This window comes from Mus caroli, unplaced genomic scaffold (genome assembly GCF_978045245.1).
Source record: "Mus caroli unplaced genomic scaffold, Mus_caroli_1 scaffold_1, whole genome shotgun sequence".
In the NCBI taxonomy this organism is placed as follows: Eukaryota; Metazoa; Chordata; class Mammalia; order Rodentia; family Muridae; genus Mus; species Mus caroli.
This window is the reverse complement of record NW_028227256.1, coordinates 102,471,382-102,494,457: the sequence shown is the minus strand read 5'-3', so window position 1 is coordinate 102,494,457 and position 23,076 is coordinate 102,471,382. Positions and strand designations below refer to the sequence as shown.

Below are 23,076 nucleotides of genomic sequence, written 5' to 3'. Positions count from 1 at the left end.
GGCCATTGTCATTGCTGTGGTTTTGCAAGCCAAATTTGTCTCAGGGGTCTCTAGTGCTGGTGTGGCCCCTGGGAAAGCAGGAGGAATTGTGACTGGAAAATGGAGCGCAGGGGATAGGGTGCAGATGATAACTGTTGGGTGTGCTTTAAGGGGAGGTGGCAGGCATAGGGAATGGGAGGGCATCTTACATGGTGTCCCTGGTACAAGTGTTGTACCTCTTTGCTCCTGGGAAAGCTGGAGGAGTTATGGGCAGGATAATTGCCTGAGAGTTTCTTTAAGTAACAGAACTTTAAAACTGCTTTCAAAGTGACAACTGTCAAGAGACAGGTTGACCTCTACCTGGTTAGTGTTTCATAGCTTCCCAAATCTTGTACACATGCTTAAAGTTTTGCTAGTCATGGAAAAAATATATTTTAACTCAAGTTAAGTAGAGTATAAATTGAAGGTTATGGGCAGTTTTATCCTTGAATAATTTTTCTTAATTATCCCACATCTACTTTTCAATACTTTTTATAATTAGCTTTTCAGAAGTACTCATCTTGTTGAAAGTTAGCATCTTCTAAATCTTTATATAGCTATGTAAAAAATAAATGGTACCTGTTAACATAATTGGTTCATTTAAAATAGTTTTAAAGTACTCTTCATGGGTACTTGCGTACATGCTCATGAATATGAAAATTATTTATGTCTGAAGGGTTTATGAATCCAGTTTATAATTGTGGCATTAATTTAATAATTTCTGAACTGTATTTTGTTAAGTGATGTTTCTCCAGCACAGGACACCAAGAACAGGTCCTACTCATGAACCTGTAGTAGTAGTTAGAAATTCTCATAATCTAAGTTGAGATGTCATAATTTGACCAAAATTTCAGTGGAACAAGACAATGAAAAATGATCAATTTCCAAGTATATTTAAGTATAATAAATGTTCTTGAACTGTTTCCACCACTACTGTTTAACAATTGCCACTTAACAAAATATTCAATTTTTATAAATTGTAATAGTTCTGTAGTAAGTAAGAAAGGTATAAAATTAAGCTCCTTTTAAAAAAATAGTAACACAATAGCCGAATGATTATTTGGACAGAATTATCTGAATTGATAACAAAGATTTTATGTTGGTATAGTTTGAGGACAAAATGAAACACAATATGATTATCTAAGTTATAGTTATTTGGGGCTAGAGAGATGGCTTAGTGGTTAAAAGCACAGACTGCTCTTCCAGGAGTTCTGAGTTCAAGGGTTCCCAGCAACCACATGGTGACTCACAACTGTCTGTAATGGGATGCAAAGCCCTCTTCTGGTGGGTCTGAAAGGATAAACAGTGTACTCTCATACATAAAATAAATAAATCTTTTTTAAAAAGTTACAATTATTTATAAATTTAAATAAAATAAATTAGTTTTCATCTGATTTGTTACATGTAGGACTTCTTTGATGCTGCAAGAAACAACCAATCTTTGTTCACAAAAGTAAATGAAGAAAAAGTAGTTTTTTTCTTACATTTATTGGGAATAGATACAAATGGACATGCCCATCGACCATCATCAAGGTAATCAGAATCGTATGTTCTGTTTCATCTTGTGGGGAATAGCTGTTTTGTTTAAAATGTTGGTATAGTTTGGAATTTTCTTTGTAATGATGACAACAAAACTAATACTTCATGTAACTACTATCCTCTGTAATGTTTTCAGTTATATGATGTGTAATTTTATACTGGTTAAATGATCTGTGCTTTGGCTATGCTGCACGTTAAAATAAGCGAGATAGAGTTTACATATAGTCTGTATTCATTTATCAAGGCAGAGAAAAGTATCTAAAGGACCCACATTTTAGGAGTGTTTCCAGTAAGTCTCAAAAGCACAAACATTTTATGGTATGGATTTTATTACAGATGTAATGCCTTTGGATGTTTATTTAACAGCATTGTATCCAGCAAACAATTGCATAAAGTGCTGTTTATTAATTCTTCAATGGTAGTCTCAGTTTTGCAGACCATAAGGAAGAGGAAATCATTTGAACTTTTATTCTTTACTTTGAGTTGGTTTTATATTAATTCTAATGTCTGCTGGTTTAATTACAAGCATAAATATCTCATATTCCCCTAGTTTAACCTGAAGCAGTGCTTTCATTAGTGGAATATATTCATATTAAGCTGGCTGTCTTTAACTATACGGGAAGCTTGAGTTCAGTTTGTTCTCAACAGTGTAGTAGATATAAATCACAAGTACTTTATAGTGTGGAAAATGCTGTACTTTAAATAATGACTTTCCTATTTAGGTCACCAGAACAATGTAGTTTATTAGATGCACAAACTTGAAAGTCTTTATTATCCTGTTTAGAATTTTAAAAGTATTCATTTAATATATCTAGTAATCAATACTTTTCTTTTAAAATGTCTATGAAAACTATTTCCAATTTTTAAAATTTATTAAACAAAAAATTAGTCTTATGAGCTCTGATTTAAGTAGTAGAGATTAAATCTGAAAGCATTTTTTTTCAGTTTTTTACTTTAAATGTAATGAGTCTCAGTTGAATAAATTTTATTTCTCTACATTAATTTAACTTTTTTTTTTGGTTTCTTTTTTGTAAACAGGGAATATAAGGACAATATTAAAAAAGTTGATGATGGAGTGAAGGAAATCGTATCAATTTTCAAGCATTTTTATGGAGATGATGGGAAAACAGCATTTATCTTTACCTCTGACCATGGAATGACAGACTGGGGTTAGTCTGTCTTACAGTACTACCTTAATAAAAGCAGTGCCAGATGTAGCTTCCAAGTATTATGTTCAGAAAATCAGATGTCAGCATAATTGTATGTTTAAAATGTCTGACCTTCTATGAAAAGGTTTTTTTTTCTAATTGTAAAGTGAACATATTCTCATTTACAAATGAGAAAGTAGAAAAAACTCACGTATTTTTAAATTTCTTCACACTTTTTTATTAGAAAAGAAATTGTACCTTGACCTTACCTGTTCAGGTAAAGCAACATAACTCTGTGCTCCCAGGGAGGCTTCAAGGCAAATGGAGTTTGTGCTTAGAGAATGGTAGGACATAAAGATGAGGTTTGACCTCTTGAATCATAAGATGAAATTCTAGTGAGTTGGATTCCATCTTAGAAAGGACTGCTTTTAGCTGTCCCATTTACAGAGAAGCTGGAACAAAAGGATTCTGTTCTCAGTTAATTGTGTGTATTGCTGTGACCAAAATACATGAGAGAAACTTAAAAAGGAAACATTTACTTTGGCTCACTGTTTTAGAGGATTTGTTGTGGTTAGTTGGCTTGGGCAGAACTCTGTGTTGCTGGGTATTTGGCAGAGGAGATTTTTTACCTTGTAGCAGATAGGAAACAAAGATGGAGAAACAGGGCAGGTTATTATGCACAAAGGCATACCTCTGGTGGCTGATTACCCTAGCTAGCGATATCCTCATGTCCCTACAGCCTCCCAAAGTATCAGTACTAGCTGGGCACAAGTATTTAATATGTGAACCCATGGGGAACTTTTTGTTTCCAAACCATGGTGAATCTGTACACCTTGCTGTCCTGTTCATATCACTTGATACCAACTGGGAGATGATTCCCCTGAATAATCTCTTCCCTGCTCTTTCTGCCTCTGTCTGCCCTGACCCCTTCTGTGATGATCCCTGGGCCTCAGGGTATGTGTGTGTGTGCATGTGTGCATACTAGGGATATAGATGTCCTCTTAATGGGTAAACATTCAATAGCCACCTGCTGTTGTCACTTGATCAGTTGTGTATCACCGCAGTTAATGCTGCTCACTGTAAGAAGCAGTTCCTCTATCTGGGTCCTTTCAGCAAAATCTTGCTAGTGTCTGCCAGATAGAGCTGTCTCTTGTGAGACTATGCCAGGGCCTAGCAAATACAGAAGTGGATGCTCACAGTCAGATATTGGATGGATCACAGGGCCCCCAATGGAGGAGCTAGAGAAAGTAATCAAGGAGCTAAAGGGATCTGCAATCCTATAGGTGGAACAACAATATAAACTAACCAGTACCCCCTGGAGCTCTTGACTCTAGCTTCATATGAATCAGAAGATGGCCTAGTCGGCCATCAGTGGAAAGAGAGGCCATTGGTCGTGCAAATTTTATATGCCTCAGTACAGGGGTGGGTGGGTGGGGGAGTGGGTGGGGGAGCGTGTGGGGGACTTTTGGTCTCTAGCTCCTCCACTTCTGTATTTGCTAGGCCCTGGCATAGTCTCACAAGAGACAGCTCTATCTGGCAGACACTAGCAAGATTTTGCTGAAAGGACCCAGATAGAGGAACTGCTTCTTACAGTGAGCAGCATTAACTGCGGTGATACACAACTGATCAAGTGACAACAGCAGGTGGCTATTGAATGTTTACCCATTAAGAGGACATCTATATCCCTAGTATGAAATAAATGAAATAAATACCCAATTTAAAAAAAAAGGAAAATAAAAAAAGAAGCAGTTCCTTTAGCTAAAGCTGACAAAAGCAGTAATTCATTGATACCAGCATGGTTATTGAGAAGATAATTGAAGTCACATTATATCCATTTAGCAAAATAGCAGTAATCTCCGTGTCTGGGCCTCTGACTTTCCCAGCCTATACATGGACCCATTCTTTTTTTTTTTTTTTTTTTTTTTTAGGTATTTTTCTCAATTACATTTCCAATGCTATCCAAAAAGTCCCCAATACACCACCCACCCCCAGTCCCTCACCCACCCACCCCCACCCCTTGGCCCTGGCATTCCCCTGTAAAGTTGGCAAGTCCAATGGGCCTCTCTTTCCAGTGATGGCCGACTAGGCCATCTTTTGATACGAATGCAGCTAGAGTCAAGAGCTCTGGGGTACTGGTTAGTTCATAATAATGATCCACCTATGGGGTTGCAGTTCCCTTTAGCTCCTTGGGTACTTTCTCTAGCTCCTCCATTGGGGGCCCTGTGATCCATCCAATAGCTGACTGTGAGCATCCACTTCTGTGTTTGCTAGGCCCCGGCATTGTCTCACAAGAGACAGCTATATCTGGGCATGGACCCATTCTTAATACCAAAGCATTTAGAAATTATTTTGCCATTCTCAGTGATTACATACTCAATCTTATGACTTGATGTCTTTGCCGTAGGTTCCCATGGGGCTGGTCATCCTTCAGAGACTTTAACTCCTTTCGTTACTTGGGGAGCTGGAATCAAATTTCCTCAAAACGTCTCAGCTCAGCAATATGATGATGAGTTTTTAAAAGGTACAAACTTTTTTTTGTTTGTTTTTTGTTTGTTTTTTTGCCTTAAATGCCTATGTATCTAGCATTTAGAATAAAACTAAAAATAAACTGAGTGTACGTTTTCAGTCAGTTTCTTTTCAAATCACTTCAGATTGTTTTAAATCCCTTATTTTAATACTTGTGACATTATTGTTATATGCAAATTCTCCAAATCAAGGAGTTAGTTAGCTTTTTCTCTCTCCCCTTCCCTCTTCCCAGAACCATTTGTTGAACATATCCCTATGTAGTACTGATAGCAAATATTTTGGCCTTCCTGAATGTCTAAGAATTGGAAATTTTAATCTCATTTTTATTAAATTATATTAAAGAATTTGAGTATAAGTAAAAATAAAACAAATAATGCACAGTTTCTTAGAGGTAAATTATTAAATTGATTACAATTTTCCAACTTAAGCAAAAAAGAAACCCACAATATTGCAATATCTAAAAATGTATATCTCTTATATAAAAAGCTTGATGTAATGCTGTTATTTCTGTTTGGACAGAACATTGTGGCTTCATGTAAGTCATGGTGCATTTTTCATTATGCTGCTTATATTGTGTTAGCTCTGGCAGAGAATACTAGGCCAGGCCACAGGCCTACAGAGGAAGTATTTGACAAAGGGCCAGAATACAGCAGTAGTAAGCTGTTATGATTCTTCCAGACTTATTTAGGCACAAATGAATAGAACTTAAACAAACAAAAAAACCTGTCTTTTAAATCTATTACGCTATCTTTGGGATTGTTGTTTCCACAGATCTTAGTACTAGCATAGGGGTGTCCAGCTCATGGTTCACATGTAGCTCAGAATTGTTACAAATGCTGCTCAATACAAAATCATAAGCTTATTAGTAGGCTTGTTTAAAACATAATATTTGTTTGTTTGTTTGGATTTTTGAAACTCAATAGAGCCATTCTTAAACATGAGCTTTGTAGAGGATGACATTGCGTCACAATGGCCTGTTCATAGCACTATTCATGCCATGGAAACTCTTGCCTAGTAGATTAAAACTATTATAAACAAAATCTATTTGTTATGAGTAAGTGCTGTATTAGTTACTTTGAATTGATGTAATAAACTTCATGACTAAAAGCAGTGTGCGAAGGACTTTGACATAAGATCTGATACCCTGAATCTAATAGAAGGTAGGAAATATGTTTGAACTATAGGCACAGGAAAGGAATTTCTGGACAAGAATCCAGTAATGGAAGTACTAAGACCAACAACTGATAAATGGGACCACATGAAAATAAAGACATCTGTACAGTAAAGAACACCATCATTTGGATAAAGAAGCAGCTTACAGAATGGAAAAAAATCTTTACCAAATACATATCTGACAGGGAGTTAGTAACTAGATTATGTAAAGACCTCAAAAACTAAACAACAACAAAAACAAAGATTGGGGCATAGAACTAAAAGTTCTCAAAAAATGAAATACAAATAGCTGAGAAATAATTAATTTTTTAATATTCAAATATTTAGCCATTAGGGAAATGCAAATCAAAGTTACTTAGCACCTTAGCTTAGTCAGAAATATTAAGCCCCAAAAGACAAATGACAACAAATGCTGATGGAGGATATGGGGAAAGGAAAGACTCACCGCTGGTTATTCACTTATGCTACTTACGCCCTGCTGGCGTGCAAACTGGTACAACCACTCTGGAAATCAGGGTGAGGTTCCTCAAAAAGATAGAAATAGAACTGCCCCGTGAAGGAATTTTAATAGTAATTTCATATACCACTTTTAAAATGTTGTGTTAATGATCCTAGGAGCCTCACAGCTATAGATGTAACTATTTTGCCACCCAGAGAAAGGGAGGGAGGGCTGTTGGCTGTTGTGCTGTTTGTCACCTAAGTAGCTGATACTACAGTGAATCTGCAGCCTTGCTGACAGTTGCCATTAGGCTTGTATTTCCCTTTTTGTTTCCTTGGATGTTTTGGGTATTATGTCTCCTGAACATGTTAAAAGCTTAATAAAGCACAGAAAACACTAAAGAGTTATTTTTATTCCTCTGCTATTTTAACATCTTTCCTTTTTAAAATATGTTTGGTTGAGAGAGAGGTTTCCAATACATGTGAAGTGTCCAGCACTCCTGAAAGTAAGACAGTTTGTTCTTGTTAAAAATCTTAACATCATATTTATGTCTCTCTCATTCAGAATGGAGATTGGAAACCTGGAAAAGGCGAGATGTCAATCAGGTATCCTTTAATATTTAATTATGTTATTTTCTATAAGAAATTTAGAGAAAAATTGGCAGTAATAATAATAATAGTAGCAAAATATTTTCGAACATTCCTTTTATGGAAACTACTTCTAATTCGAGTGCTTTGGCCTGACTAATCTTGTGCCAATTAAAACAAACAACAACAACAACAAGTACCAGGTGGGTTGTTGAGATGGTCAAGTGGGTAAAGTGCTTGCCACATAAGCTTGACTGAGTTCAATGCCCCAGAGTCACAAAGTTTGCAGAAACGAACTGAGTAGCATGCTGTCCTCTGATCTCCACATGCATGCTGTGGAATGCATGCTCCCCTCCCATCCTCCATCTTCCGCACAATAAGAAATAAACAAATTTTAAAACCATCAATTGAAACTAAAGCCCCCTTCCTGGGGGCTCCAGTACTCAAGCATTCTTACTATAAAAAAAGACCTGAATACAAATCCCTAGCACCCAATAAAGTCTCTGCATGGCTTCATGTGCCTCTAACCTTAGTGTTGGAAGGTGAAGACCAATAGGTTCCAGGAGCTTGCTGAACTGTCAGCCTGTTGAGCAGACTAAGTCTCTAGTTAAGTGAGTGACCCTGTCTCAAAATATAAGATGGAGAACAATAGAAGACCCCTACCCCAACATCCTCCTCTGACTTCCTCTTGCCTATGCATGCATGCATTCTGCCAAACACAAGTGTGTACCCCAAACCTTCCACCTGAAAGGCTCCTTCCACATACTAGTCAGAAGTTGTTCTATTAAGTCTAAACTTACAATCTTATTAAATTTCTTTGACTGTAATGGTTTCTGTCTCCATCAGGGTTTCTATTCCTGCACAAAACATCATGACCAAGATGCAAGTTGGGGAGGAAAGGGTTTATTCAGCTTACACTTCCACATTGCTCTTCATCACTGAAGGAAGTCAGGACTGGAACTCAAGCAGGCCAGGAAGCAGGAGCTGTTGCAGAGGCATGGAGAGTTGTTTCTCATTAGCTTGCTCAGCTTGCTTTCTTATAGAACCCAAGACTACCAGCCCAGAGATAGTACCACCCACAAGGGGTCCTCCCTCCTTGATCAATAATTGGAAAAATGCCCCACAGCTGGATCTCATGGAGGCACTTCCCCAACTGCAGCTCCTTTCTCTATGATAACTCCAGCCTGTGGCAAGTTGACACACACAACCAGCCAGTACAGTTGCATTGCTTACATTAAACATAAGTACATTAAAATTCCTCTTAGGAGTTTCTTTCCTTGCTCTCAGTTACTGTTCGTCTTGTTAATAGATACTTCACTTTTCACTGTATTTTAACCTAATAATCATCCTTAATAATGCAATGGAAAAAGTATGACAAGAGTTTAGATTACTTACTTAGCTACAGATCTTTTGTTAAGAGGAGAGTATGTGTGTAACTTAAGAAATCGAGACTGGGCAGTGGTGACTCATACCTTTAATCCCAGTACTCAGGAGGCAGAGGTAGGCATAGCTCTTTGAATTTGAAGCTACAGAGCTAATTCCAGAAGAGTCAAAGCTACACAAATAAAACCTGTCTTGGAAAAAAAAAAAGCTAAACAATATTACATGTAAATGCCAAGTGCAGGGTTGTTGAACATATGCTACTTAAGTGGCTGTCTTCACTGTTTGTAGAAGGTTCACCAAAAGTGGGTTATGAAAATGTCAGGTAGCTTGTCTTCTAGGTCACATACAAGGTCCTTTTATTAAGCACAGTAAACTATGGTTTAGGGATTCAGTTTCTTGTCTAGCCTTTGGAAATCTGTTTCTAGGAGCATAATAAAAATAGAGTTTTTTCTCCTCTTAGGATCAATGCATGATACTGAAGAAAATGAATATATATATATATATATATATATGTACATACACACACACATATATATGTATATATGTATATATATTCACTAATTATATATTACAATTATTTTATATATTAATTCACTAATTTATAAGTTGAAAATCAATCTAAGGGCTAGAAATGATTTGAAGACCATCATACAAAAACATTTTTTATTTGTATCAAAAGTAAATCTTAGTCAAAAACTGAATGTAAAGTTTGTTTTCCAAAGTTCTTATCGTTGGTTAATATTCGTGGCATACAACTGTGTTAGATGAGAATCTTTGTATTCAGTCCTCCAACCAACACTCTTATGCACCAACACTCTTATGCTCGCTTGTGCCGTGTGGAAAGTGGGGTAATTGTGAGTAAAAGCAAACACAAGCTGTGACCTGGGATGCTTCTGCTGCAGAGGTGAGAACTGACATTGTATAACCAATTGTGAAACTAGAACTGTAAATACTGTAGGAGACGCCTATAGCCACAATAGCATGGGATGTATCTGGAAAACTCTGCTTAGCAAAGAGTTCCTGGGAAGTTTAGGATTGATCTGAGATTAAAGAGTAAGCAAGAGTAATAAGGCCAGGAAGCAGCAGGACTTTCCATGGAGAAGAGCAGCATGAGCACAGAGCTCTGCATAGAAAACGCTTCATGTGTTGAATGGTGTTAGAAGTGGCTTGTGTTCAGATCACAGGGACTGTAGGATGTCAGGCAGAAACAGTTATGCACAGGCCTGTTAGGGCCTCATGGCCCTTGGGGACTTAATTCCAAAAGCTTGAGGAAGCTCTTGAAGTGTGTGTGTTTGTGTATGTGTAAGAATCCTCAGGCTTTAGGATGAATAGATGAGACAAGTCGGAGAGAAAAGATGTAAGGAAGACTTTGAATAGCATTGGTTTTCTGGGACTCAATGAATCTGATAGAAAACCTTACAAACCTTACTTTAAGTGAGGAACAGAGGGGTACTTTAAAAGGAGCACCAGTGAAACAAAGGGAACTCAGAAGCAGCCATTAATGAGGCCCAGAAGAGACTTTATATCAGGGTCTCTGAGAGAGGCCTTGAACGAGCAACCATTGTAACTGCCCTTCATTGCAGGCTATTATGTGCTAGGTATACTGTAAGTTTATCTCATTCAATTCTGCCATCACTTTGTAAGGGAGAGACATATTTGACTGATGGGGAAGTCTAAAAACATGCTGAGGTTTTCAGTGCTGCCAAGCCAGGATTTGAAACTGTCTCATCCAACTTCTAAATATTTTACTACTTGGCATATTTTGAGGACCAATATAAACACAGCCAATTAAATTTAGAAAAATTGAAGTTGTTAGCTCCCTTTGGAGATTGGCCTCTGGATGATAATAGGTCAAAGTAGATTGCAGTATGCTGAGGAGTGGGTAGTGAGACAGAGAATAACAACAGAAACATAAAAAGCTCTTCTCAAAAGCAGAATTGAAAAAGAAATACCCATAGTGCCATTTGGGCTGTCCTCTCCAGTGGTTGGCCAGACTTCCTTCTGATAAGCTTTCTTTAGTGCTTGTACACATGTCTCCAGATAAAATCTACCCTATTTCTTCGATAACCAACAAAGTATTCTTTTACACAATACTGAAATCTTTGTACAAAACACTCAGCTTCTCAGCTAATAAGGCAAGTCATTTTTGTTTTACTTTGTTTTGTATTGATAACCTTTAATGGTTTCTTTTCAAAGTTAGTTTTTCTGAAGTTCATGAATTTCTAGCAAATGGCATTTAAAGACACTGCTATATAAAAACATATATAAATGTTTAAATGTTTTTGATAATAATAAATATGGTGATAGTCTATAGTTATATGAGAGGATGCAGTTTTCTGGTTTATACATATAGACTTACTAGAATTGAACTCTTCTATTTCTAGGCTGATATTGCACCTCTGATGGCATCCCTTATTGGAGTCCCCTTTCCTCTTAATTCGGTGGTAAGGAATAGCATTTATTACCATTTTTCCATATAAAAATTAAATTTACTTTTTTTGTGCCTCTGCCCAATCTGTAGTTATATTTAAAACAATTCCTTCCTACATATCCATATTTAATACCTCATAATTGAATATATGCCATCTAACATGAAAGAAAGCTTATCTTTAAATGTTTTATGGCAGGAAATTTTTTAAAGATTTGTTTTATTATGTGTACAGCATTCTGCCTGCATGCATGCTTACAGGCCAGAAGAGGACACCAGATCTCATTATAGATGGTTATGAGCCACCATGTGGTTGCTGGTAGTTAAACTTGGAACCTCTGGAAGAGCAGCTAGTGCTTTAGCCTCTGAGCCATCTCTCGAGCCCCAAAATGTTTTATTTCTTTAAAAAAATATATGATTTTTTTCCATTCTTATAGCAAGTGACACACACACAAACACATATCTATATCTATGTATCTATCTATGCTCATGTGTGTAACATTTGATTATAAGCAATAGAATCTGTGTCCATTTAAAGGAGAAATTATTGAAACATTTTGAAGGTTTGCTAGATCTCTTAGATGCTTGAAAATTATGTTTGGAAATCAATAGGAACCATGAGGGCCTTCCAAGGCTGTGCTGCTCAAGGCTCCAACCTTAGGGTAGGACAAAATTATAGTTGTAGGTGCTGCTCTCTGACTCCCAAGAAGACAATTCCCAATTCAGATTGTCTGGCTTTGGTATTTGCCTACCCTTCCGAAGAGGAGAATAGGGCCTCAGATTACAGTTCCATCATGCTTTATTCAGAGTGGAAAACCCTCAGCAGGAAGTAGTACTGTTGCTAAAAATGGGTCCGAGCAAGGCGGTGGTTGTGCTCACCTTTAATCCCAGTGCTCTAGAGGTAGAGACAAGCAGATCTCTTTGAGACCTGTCTGGTCTACAAAGTGAGTTCTAGGACAAAGTGAGGGCCAGAGCTGTTACACAGAGAAACCTTGTCTTGAAAAACCACCACCAACAACAACAAAAAAGGGGGTTTCAAATGGTGAAAGCTACAACCAGCTGTACTTTCTAGGCAAATTTATGTTTAAAATAGAATATAATTCAAAACTTTAAGTAATAAGATCTTGACTGCAATAAGTATGTGTGTTAATTTTATTCTTAATATGTATAGAATATCTTTGTCTTATATGTGTCTTATTTAATGTCCTTTTGTTTTAAAAAGTATTATAGCAGTGATCATTACAGTGATTATCCTTTGTATATAGTGCACTTAATTCACTGAGCATATAACAGTATGACCAACATAGTTGTATTAGTCAGCTTTCCACCACTATGACAAATTTCCTAGTAATCAACTTATGAAACAACAACAGCAATAAAATGAGTTTATTTTTAGCTCACAGCATTAAAGGTTTCAGTCTGTGTTGACACACTGTGGCAGGAGTATATAGCAGACCAAAACCAAAACTGCTCACCTTGTGACAGAGAAACAAAAGGGCCAAGATGCCCTAGTCTTATAATAGGGTATGCCCCTAGTGACTCAAATGACCACCCCCAAATTTCTGTCACTTCTTAATAGTTGTTACCTCTTCACTCTTCTGTCACCTTCTAGTAGCACTAGGCTGGGGACCAAGTCTTTACTCATGTGCTCATTGGGAACATTTAGGGTACAAACCACAGCAGTAATCTGTCAGAGGTTGATTTTAATTGACTTTAATTAATCTCATTTGTTTAATTCATTATTTCTGCTTTATTTCGATCTAATCTAGTAATTTATCTGTATATCTTTTTGTTTTGTTTCTGTTTATTTTTTTAATTTTAATGTGTGCATGTGTGAGTGTATGTGTGTGTGTACACCAGTCATGTGTGTGCATTTAATCAGGCATTTGTAAGCTACCCAATGGGGATGCTGGACACTAAAACCTTCGTCCTATGGAAGAGTAACAAACTCCTTTAACCATTGAGCAGTAAGCACTCTTTATTTTTGAAATGTTCTGGATGTGTAGTTTATTGCTGGCATGTGTGTCTGTGTACCAGATGAGTGCCTGATGCTCTAAGAAACCAGAAGAGGGTGTCAGAACCCCCTGAAACTGGAGTTTAAATGTGATCCTAAGGCACCAAGCGGGTGCTGGGAATTGAACTGAGGTTCTCTGGAAGAGCAGCCAGCTGAGTTCTCTCTAGCTCTTTGTTTTCTCTATTGAAATGGACTCTTACTCTGTAGCTCAGGCTGGCCAGGAACTTACCATCCCCCACCTTGGCCTCCAAAGTACTAGGTTTATGGGGAGGTGCTTGTTTTACAATCAGAACACCACTGTCTTTATTAATACTTATGTTTTATTTTTTAGGGAATACTTCCTGTGGGTTATCTTAACAACACTGGTCTCTTCAAAGCAGAGAGCATGTTTACCAATGCAGTACAGATTCTTGAACAGTTCAAGGTGAAAAAATAAACAAATGAACTGTACTATAATTTTTAAATATGTTAAGTAAAATACTTGATTTTATATTTTAATGAATAGTTTCCTATAACAGTATTGTGGGATTTGAATATTTGCCTAGTGTCACAAAGTTTTTATTTCTGAAACAGGCTTTAGGGGTTAGAGTGCACAGAATTGCCTTTGAGTACTATTACTTAGTATAAGATTGCCATGTATGCTTAGAAAGACTACAAGCCAAATCCTTATTTATTGGAATGTGTCCAAAAGAAGTAGATTAGAGAACACAGCATTACAGACATGATTCTCTGACTAAAACTGTGCCTCTCTTTATTTTCAGAGTTGAGGAAGGATTGTTGTAATTATATTATAGTGTGCTATTTTTGCAAAATTGATATAATTAATTTTCAGCTTACTGAGATAGTAAAAGGTTATTTAATTTTTCTTTAAATATTTATAAAACAGTATAATATAATAACACAAAATTCCATTTATTTCCATAAAAAGTTATTTCCCCAAAGAGGCATTTTAATTGATATTTATATTTCAGAATGAAATCCATTATTTTTTTCTCATTTATAATATAATAAGTATTTTCATGCTTGGTTCCCAGGTGAAAATGACTCAGAAAAAAGAAGCTACTTTACCGTTTTTGTTTACACCATTTAAGTAAGTCTTAAATATTTTTTATTAACTTAAAGGAAAAAAATTCACTTGAATTTGATGCCAATGAAAGGGATTAATTTATGTATAATTTAAGTCATGCTTCTGTTTGGTAAAGCAGATGCTGAACCGAACTTATTTTTGTTTCTTTTGCTAATGAGCCAAACCTTGTAGATTGTGAGTGGCTGGAGGAGGAATGGAGGTGTGGGTACTGTAGTGGCCTATATAGAAAGATGGTCGCCCTGGTTACTTCACCTTACATATGAAGATGTCAGCTCATTTGTTATATACAGAGGCATCGCTATCAGATCTGGATTGGTACTGAAGGTTTGGGAGCCATCACTGTGAACATGGTGATAGAAACTGTTCAATATGTAGACGGCTATGGGAGTGTAGAGAGTGACAGGGAAAGGCCAGGTGTGGCATTTGGAGAAATATTGGTTCCCAAATATGAGAGCTATATGGATAGGAACCAGGTTTCTTTGTTTCAATCTCAGAGAAGATCTAATTTTCATAAGTAAGGAAAGGGCAGATCTGAGTCCTAGACCTTGCTCTATGAGCATACGTATGAGTGACTATATGTGTGGGCTTAGCAGGTTTGCTCAGCCCCTTGGAAGTTTGTATTTAGAAAGATCTTACATCTGATTTTAAAAGATTATAGGAGTTTTAGGAATGATTTCATTGGAATTGTCATCATCATCATTACCGTCATCATCAGCTCATTGGAATTACTTTTCGCAAGTTATAAAATACAGGTATATTATATAAACCAGAAAAGTTTGAATACTGTGGTAGAATGCTTGTTTTGTGTGTGAATGTACATGTACTAACACATATGTGTGTATGTGTGTACATATATGTGTGTGTGTGTGTGTGTGTATGTGTGTGTATGGATCTTGAAGATTGTTTTTCATTTTACTTTTTAGAGAGATAATGCTTTCAGCAAGTATTTCTAGACTTGTGGGTCTGAAGTCAGGGCTGGTCACTTTGTTCCAGAATATTGAGCAATTGGTTAAGCTGGGCCAGATTGGTTAACTTGTGTCCAGATGACACAAGTTTAGTAATGTCTGTGAATATGTATAGCAACATGTATGTATTTAAGTGTTTTGTGTACATATGTATAGTCTTAATATCTTTTTTCAAGAAACACATATTGACTGAACACTGTATTGGTTAATTTTGTTCCCTTGACACTAGAATCAGAAGGAAGAGATCCTTTTTTTTCCCTTTTTTTTAATTGGATATTTTATTTATTTACATTCAAATGTTTTCCCCTTTCTAGATCTCCCCCTTGAAAACTCCCTATGCCATCCTCCCTCCCCCTGCCTCTATGAGGATGCTCCCCTACCCACTCACCCATTCCTGTCTTCCCGCCCTGGCATTCCCCTACATTGGGGGCATTGAACACCCTCAGGCCCATGGGCCTCTTCTCTCACTGATGCCATCCTCTGCCACATATGTAGCTGGAGTCATGGGTCCTCCATATGTACTCTTTGGTTGGTGGTTCAGTTCCCAGGAGCTCCAGGAGGTCTGGCCAGTTGACTCTGTTGCTCCCTCCACGGAGCTGCAAAACCCCTCAGCTCCTCCAGTCCCTTATCCAACTTCTCCATCAGGGACCCCGAGCTTAGTCCAGTGGTTGGCTGCAAGCATCCTCCTCTGTATTTGTCAGGCTCTGGCAGAGCCTTTCAGGAGACAGCTATATCAGGCTCCCATCAACAAGCACTTCCCGGCATCCACAATAGCGTCTGGGTTTGGTGACTATATGGGATGTCTAATATCCACTTATCAGTGAGTGCATACCATATGTATTCTTTTGTGACTGAGTTACCTCACTCAGGATGATATTTTCAAGTTCTATCCATTTGCCTAAGAATTTCATGAAGTCATTGTTTTTAACTGCTGAGTAGTATTCCATTGTATAAATGTACCACATTTCTGTGTCCATTCCTCTGTTGAGAGACATCTGAGTTCTTTTCACCTTCTGGCTGTTATGAATATGGCTGCTATGAACATAGTGGAGCATGTGTCCTTATTACATGTTGTAGCATCTTCTGAGTATGTGCCCAGGAGTGGTATTGCTGGGTCCTCAAGTAGTACTATGTCCAATTTTCTGAGAAACCTCCAGACTGATTTCCAGAGTGGTTGTACCAGCTTGCAATCCCACCAGCAATGAAGGAGTGTTCCTCTTTCTCCACATCCTTGCCAGCATCTGCTGTCACCTGAGTTTTTGATCTTAGCCATTCTGACTGGTGTGAGGTGGAATCTCAGGGTTGTTTTGATTTGCATTTCCCTGATGACTAAGGATGTTGAACATTTCTTGATGTTGAACATTTCTTTAGGTGCTTCCTGGCCATTTGAGTTTCCTTGGTTAAGAATTCTGTTTAGCTTTGTTCTCCATTTTTTTTTTAAAGATTTATTTATTATATGTAAGTACACTGTAGCTGTCTTCAGACACTCCAGAAGAGGGCGCCAGATCTCGTTGCGGATGGTTGTGAGCCACCATGTGGTTGCTGGGATTTGAACTCTGGACCTTTGGAAGAGCAGTCGGGTGCTCTTACCCACTGAGCCATCTCACCAGCCCTGTTCTCCATTTTTTAATAGGGTTATTTGGTTCTCTGGAGTCTAACTTCTGGATTTCTTTGTATATATTGGGTATTAGCCCTCTATTGGATGTGGGATTGGCAAAGATCCTTTCCCTATCTGTTAGTTGCCATTTTGTCTTATTGACAGTGTCGTTTACATTACAGAAGCTTTGCAATTCTATGAGATCCCATTCATCTATTGTTGATTGTAGAGCATAAGCTATTGCTGTTCTGTTCAGGAACTGTTTCCTGGTGCCCATGTGTTCGAGACTTTTCCCCACTTTCTCTTCTATTAGATTCAGTGTATCTGATTTTATGTGGAGGTCCTTGATCCACTTGGACTTGAGCTTTGTACAAGGAGATAAGAATGGATCAGTTTGCATTCTTCTACATTCTGACTGCCAATTGAACCTGCACCATTTGTTGAAAATGCTGTTTTTTTTCCACTGGATGGTTTTTGTTCCTTTGTCAAAGATCAAGTGATCATAAGTATGTGGGTTCATTTCTGGTTTTCAGTTCTATTCCATTGATCTACCTGCTTGTCATTGTACCAATACCATGCAGTTTTTATCACTATTGCTCTGTAATACAGCTTGAGGTTAGGAATGGTTCTTTTATTGTTGAGAATAGTTTTTGCTATCCTGGGTTTTTTTGTTATTCAAAATGAATTTGAGAATTACTCTTTCTAACTCTATGAAGAATTGAGTTGGAATTTTGATGGAGACTGCATTGAATCTGTAGATTACTTTTGGCAAGATGACCATTTTTACTATTTTAATCCCGCCAATCCATGAGCATTGGAGATATTTCCATCTTCTGAGGTCTTCTTCAGTTTCTTTCTTCAGAGACTTGAAGTTCTTGTCATACAGATCTTTCACTTCCTTAGTTAGAGTCACACCAAGATATTTTTTATTGTTGTGGGCATTGTGAAGGATGTTTCCCTAATTTCTTTCTCAGTCCATTTATCCTTTGAGTATAGGAAGGCTACTGATTTTTTTTATTTAATTTTATATCTGGCCACTTAGCTGAAGTTGTTTATCAGCTGTAAACATTCTCTAGTAGAGTTTTGGGGTCATTTAAGTATACTGTCATATCATCTGAAAATACTGATCTTTTGACTTCTTCCTTTCCAATTTGTATCTCTTTGACCTCCTTTTGTTGTCTAATTGTTCTAGCTAGAACTTCAGGTACTGTATTAAATAGAGAGGGAGAGAGTGGGCAGCCTTGTCTAGTCCCTGGTTTTAGTGGAATTGCTTCAAGTTTCTCTCTATTTAGTTTGATGTTGGCTACTGGTTTGCTCCATATGCTTTTACTATGTTTAGGTATGGGCCTTGAATTCCTGATCTTTCCAAGAATTTAACATGAAGACATGCTGAATTTTGTCAAATGAAGGAAGAGATTCTTAATGAGGGATTAGTTAGATCAAGCTGACCAGTGGGCATTTTGTAGGGTATTAACTTGATTATTTCATTGGGCTAAAAGCATCCACTCACTGTGAGGTGGCACATTCCCAATGCAGGAGGTTCTGAAGGTTGGACCTACCTCTCTGACAAGGCTGGTCAAGAATAAAGTCTTTTTCAAGGACATGAGCATACTTTTTGCCTTCTTCCACTTGGCTTAGTGTCTAATACAAGCATTACTTTGATGCTCAACTCCTGCATAAATGTTGCTATTTGTATTTGAGACATTGCTTGATGTCATATGGGGGCTTGGCCTAACCAGGTCTTAAAGCAAAATAATAAAACCTGTTACCAAATCTGTCTGGCTAAAATTCACTTACTTGAAACCTTCAGTATCACTAGAAAAACTCAAGATGATAAAATGCAAAATTGATTCTTCCTGAAACATAGTTCTAGGAATGGAACCTCAAGATGTTAAAAATTCTCAGCAATAATTCAATAACTATTATATTAATAAAAGGAACACTCACTTTACAAAATAAATAAGAGAAAGGGTGTACCAAAAGAAGGAAGGAGGGGCTAGAGAGATGGCTTAGTGCTTGAGAGTACTTATAGCTCTGCAGAGACCCTATATTGGGTCCTCAAGACCCATATCAGGCAGCTTGCAGCTGCCTATAACTCCAGTTTCAGGGAACACACTTTTCTGGTTTTCATGCACACACACACACACACATACACACACACACACACACACACACACACAAAACTAATAAGTATCTTTTAAAGGGAGAAAAGAATGCAACTAAAACTTTAAAGATAAATTGAAGAAGAATGGTTCTGGATAGGAGGCAGTTCTTCTAAACTAGAATAGTGAATGAGTAGAGCTGTAGTCAAAGACATAAGTTTAAAGTAGCAGAATGAGGAGAAAGCTGAGAAAGGGTCACAACAGGAAATATTGACAAAACAACACCTTAGCTGTGGCATGATTGTGAATAGTTGCTGGGAGTGTGAGTATTAGGAAAGTAATTCTGTATTACCACATGGATCAAGACTTGATGGGATAGATGAGAAAATATAGCACATAACTGCTAGCTAGTGAACAGCATTTAAATGTTAGTCAGACTCATGTTAATATTTGTTTTCAGCATTTAGAGGCAATCTTTTGGAAAAACAGGGAAGAATTCATTAGAAGTACAGAACAGAATGGAAATGTTACTACCCTTGACAATATATAATACAGTCAATAATTGGAAGGCAGAGGGGAGAGGAAACATATATGTAGTGATCCTACTGAAGTCATAAACTAGAACAGAGAAGATCCTGCCTACTGAGTGAATATCGTAGATGTGTAGCTTGTGGATTATGGCAGTAACAAGAGCTAACATAGAAAAAGTAGTGAGTTGACCTGACTGAGGAAAGGAGGTCTAAAGACAGCAACAGGTCAACAGAAAGTGTGTTGGGTGATGAAGCATGACTTAGTTAAGAATGCATGTGGGGAAAGCTAATAGAAGAGTTAAAGCAAGCAGGTCAAGGTGCTTGGTACCTCTGGATTGGTAAACAAAGAAACTAGAAGGGTATTTTTGCATTATCATTATATAGTTCTGCTTGATTGACATTTTTGTTTCTTGTACATTTTGATTATATTCTTTACTTTTTCCCAACTTCTAGATTCTTCCCATCTCCTTACCCACCTAATTTCTTGTTCTTTCTCTTTGTCTAAGAAAACAACATCCGGGGCTGGGAGAGATGGCTCAGTGGTTAAGAGCACTGACTGCTCTTCCAAAGGTCCTGAGTTCAATTCCCAGCAACCACATGGATGGCTCACAGCCATCCATAATGAGATCTGACGCCCTCTTCTGGTGTGTCTGAAGACAGCTACAGTGTACTTAATTATAATAATAAATAAATCTTTAAAAAAAAAAAAAAGAAAGAAAACAACATCCCCCAAATTCAAAACAACTCCCCACAAGATTAAAAAAAAAAGCCAAAACAAAAAACACTCAAAATTATCAAGAGGTATTTTGTTTGCTTGATTTTAAACACACTGCATAAATATATTGTTCATGGTCATGAGTTTGAGACTGTCTGAGCAGCAGCATCTGAGGCTGTCATCTAAAGGAAGAAATTCAAAAAGCAGATATTGTAATATTTGGTACTAGTCAGGTACAATATGCAACAGGATAAAAGATACCATTCATAGCAAAGTAAAACCTAATAGAAAACGTGTATTGTGGGAAAAGATCCAAAATTTACTTTAGCCACAATAAAATATAAATAAATATTGACTAATAATGTTAGCTATCATACAATAATAACACTGTCTAAAATAGTTACTAAATGTAAAATAATAATTTTTCATGTAGTTTAAGATGTTTTTTAAACTTTATATAGAGAAAAGTTTCAAGAATAGCTTAACTAATACTGAGGAGGAACAGGTCAAAGAGACTTTCCTTACTAGACAGTAAATGCATCGTAAAGCTACTTACAAGGCAGTAATGGTACAAGTCTAGCCTGTGATCACTCAGGCTGATTTGCTAGTACATAAGGAGGTTGCTATCTATGTGATACTTGGTTTTGATTACAGATTACATTTCAGATGAGTGGGGAGAAGGCTTACGCATAACACATTACCTTTGCCTTGAAAAAAATATGACCAGGTTCCCTACCTTACTTCAATCATAAATTAAATTCCACATTAATTAAAAATGAAAAACATGTTTTTTTAAAAAAGCAACAGTGTAAAACCCATAAAGCAAAATATAAGGAATAAGGAAAAACCAGCTTGATTATCTCTGAACTAAATGTTGTACTACATAAAATAAACCATAAAGATTATTATTCTCAGATTTGGAGAAAACATAAACTATATAACAAGCATTATAATTTATGAGAACCTTATACATCAGGTTAGGGAAATAGTTTAGGCAATTGAGTGCTTAGTGTTTAAGTCTGAGGCTCTGAGTTAGATTTCCAAAGCCCATGTTAGAAAAAAGAAAAAAAGGCTAGTTGTGGTGGTTTTTATTTGTACTCTCAGCATTGTGGAGTTGGAGACAGGGATGTGCTAACCAGGTATCTTCCAGAGTTCTTCCAGTGAGAGACCTTGTCTCAAAGAAAAAAAAAAGACAAAAGGAAAAGAACAAAAAGATGGCATCCTAGATTGACCTCTGTGCCTCACCTCTATGCCCCCTTCCTTCCTCAATAAACAAAACTTTTTGTACAGCAGTGGAAAAAAATGAAATGGGAAATTATGCCTAAAAATTCATCAAAAGAGAATGCATAGATGGTTGTTATGAAAATATTGACTTCATATTTGTTGAGCATTTATTTACTAGTTGTTAAATATTTTGTATTTTTACATATATTAAAATAGGTTATTCCCTTACTCTATGAAGCAGTTCCTATTATTTTCCCTCCTTTACAGGTAAAATAAGGCACAACAAAATGACTTTTCTTAGATTTCTAACCCTAATTCTAATCCTAATCTGAAACCAGACAGACTGTCTCCACAGTTTCTTGTACTCTTAACTACTTTGTAGTGTGGTTTTGTAGTAATAGTTTAAAGTACATATACCCAAACTGTACCGAATGGTTTACTTTTGACAATGTATTCTGAGATAAGTGATTATATGCAGAGAAATTATTATAGTGGGACCTGGAAACATATTTATCAATAGGAGGTGGGTTAGATAAGAATAGCATTGTTTATCATGAGCCACTTGATGGCAGGTAAGGAGGAAAGTGTGGTGAGTGCATTGGCACCTACATGAGGATGTTTGTAAGCTGAGTGAAAAGAGTAAACATAGGACTTTGGAACATTATGTAATTAATCTTAAAAGTGTGCATGCAGTAATTCTGTGACTGCAGACAAAGAGCAAGACATATGCATGCTTATTAATTAATAGTGTCATGAGAATATTAGCTAGCATTGTAGTAAGAATTTATTTGCTTAGTATTTAATTATATGAAATTAGAAGATACAGGAATCAGGAATAATATTAAATTAAAAATTATTTTTCTGTTAATTTGAGAAGTTGTGTGTGACATAAAATAAATTACAATTTAAAATAATCTTTATTTTTATGTCTTAAATTTTTTTCTTGCCTTGAGGTATTTTGAAGAAGGTATTTGAGAGCAGTGACTATATGTATTAGTCTGGCATTTAGTGTTCAGTATATCTCCTGCCTCCGCATGCCTCCTCACCCTCCTACCAAAGGATCACTAGTATCTGAATGCAATAGATGTTTTTATTTTTTAGTTATTAAGTCCAATAAATATTTTACATCCATATCATCTGCTTCTTTTTAGTGACTTTTATATACATAGAATGTCAGTATTGGCTTATAAGCTGAATAAAAGAAATGTTGGCACATAAACAGAAAGGATGAGGGAAAGTTGTGGTGATGTGTCTTTTAGTGAAATGACCCAGTCTCTTGTCCAAACCATTGGCTGAGGATGTCTTTCCTTTGTATTCTCTTTTTGCCCGGAGACATTGCTCACTAGTGTGTTCGTCTTGGAAGTGAATTCACCTCTTCACCTGAGCATCTCATAATCTATGAAGAATTGATGAACAGAAATAATTCCTGAGATAATGGAATAACAGAGGTTTTAAAATAGGAAAAATAAGATTGCTGATGTCCTGTGTTTTTGAGTTTTAGATTTTTTTAAGAGTCCCATTAGTTCTTATTGTAATTGTATATTCTGTTTTATCCTAAATAACTAGTTTCCTGTTCCATTTCAAATACGTCTGAAAAAAAA

General features: G+C 36.7%; 1 protein-coding gene across 3 annotated transcripts in view; it reads left to right on the top strand.

Annotated features, from left to right (window-relative positions):
- Window positions 1–23,076, top strand: part of Pign (phosphatidylinositol glycan anchor biosynthesis class N) — a 142,162-nt gene that overhangs the window by 15,452 nt on the left and 103,634 nt on the right. For all 3 annotated transcript variants that reach the window (XM_021156326.2, XM_085839975.1, XM_021156318.2), the window contains exons 8-14: window positions 1,427–1,551; window positions 2,596–2,726; window positions 5,110–5,226; window positions 7,408–7,448; window positions 11,198–11,257; window positions 13,587–13,679; window positions 14,290–14,345. In XM_021156326.2, coding sequence (XP_021011985.1) covers window positions 1,427–1,551; window positions 2,596–2,726; window positions 5,110–5,226; window positions 7,408–7,448; window positions 11,198–11,257; window positions 13,587–13,679; window positions 14,290–14,345 — 623 coding nt within the window. The remainder of the gene's footprint in view (window positions 1–1,426; window positions 1,552–2,595; window positions 2,727–5,109; window positions 5,227–7,407; window positions 7,449–11,197; window positions 11,258–13,586; window positions 13,680–14,289; window positions 14,346–23,076) is intronic.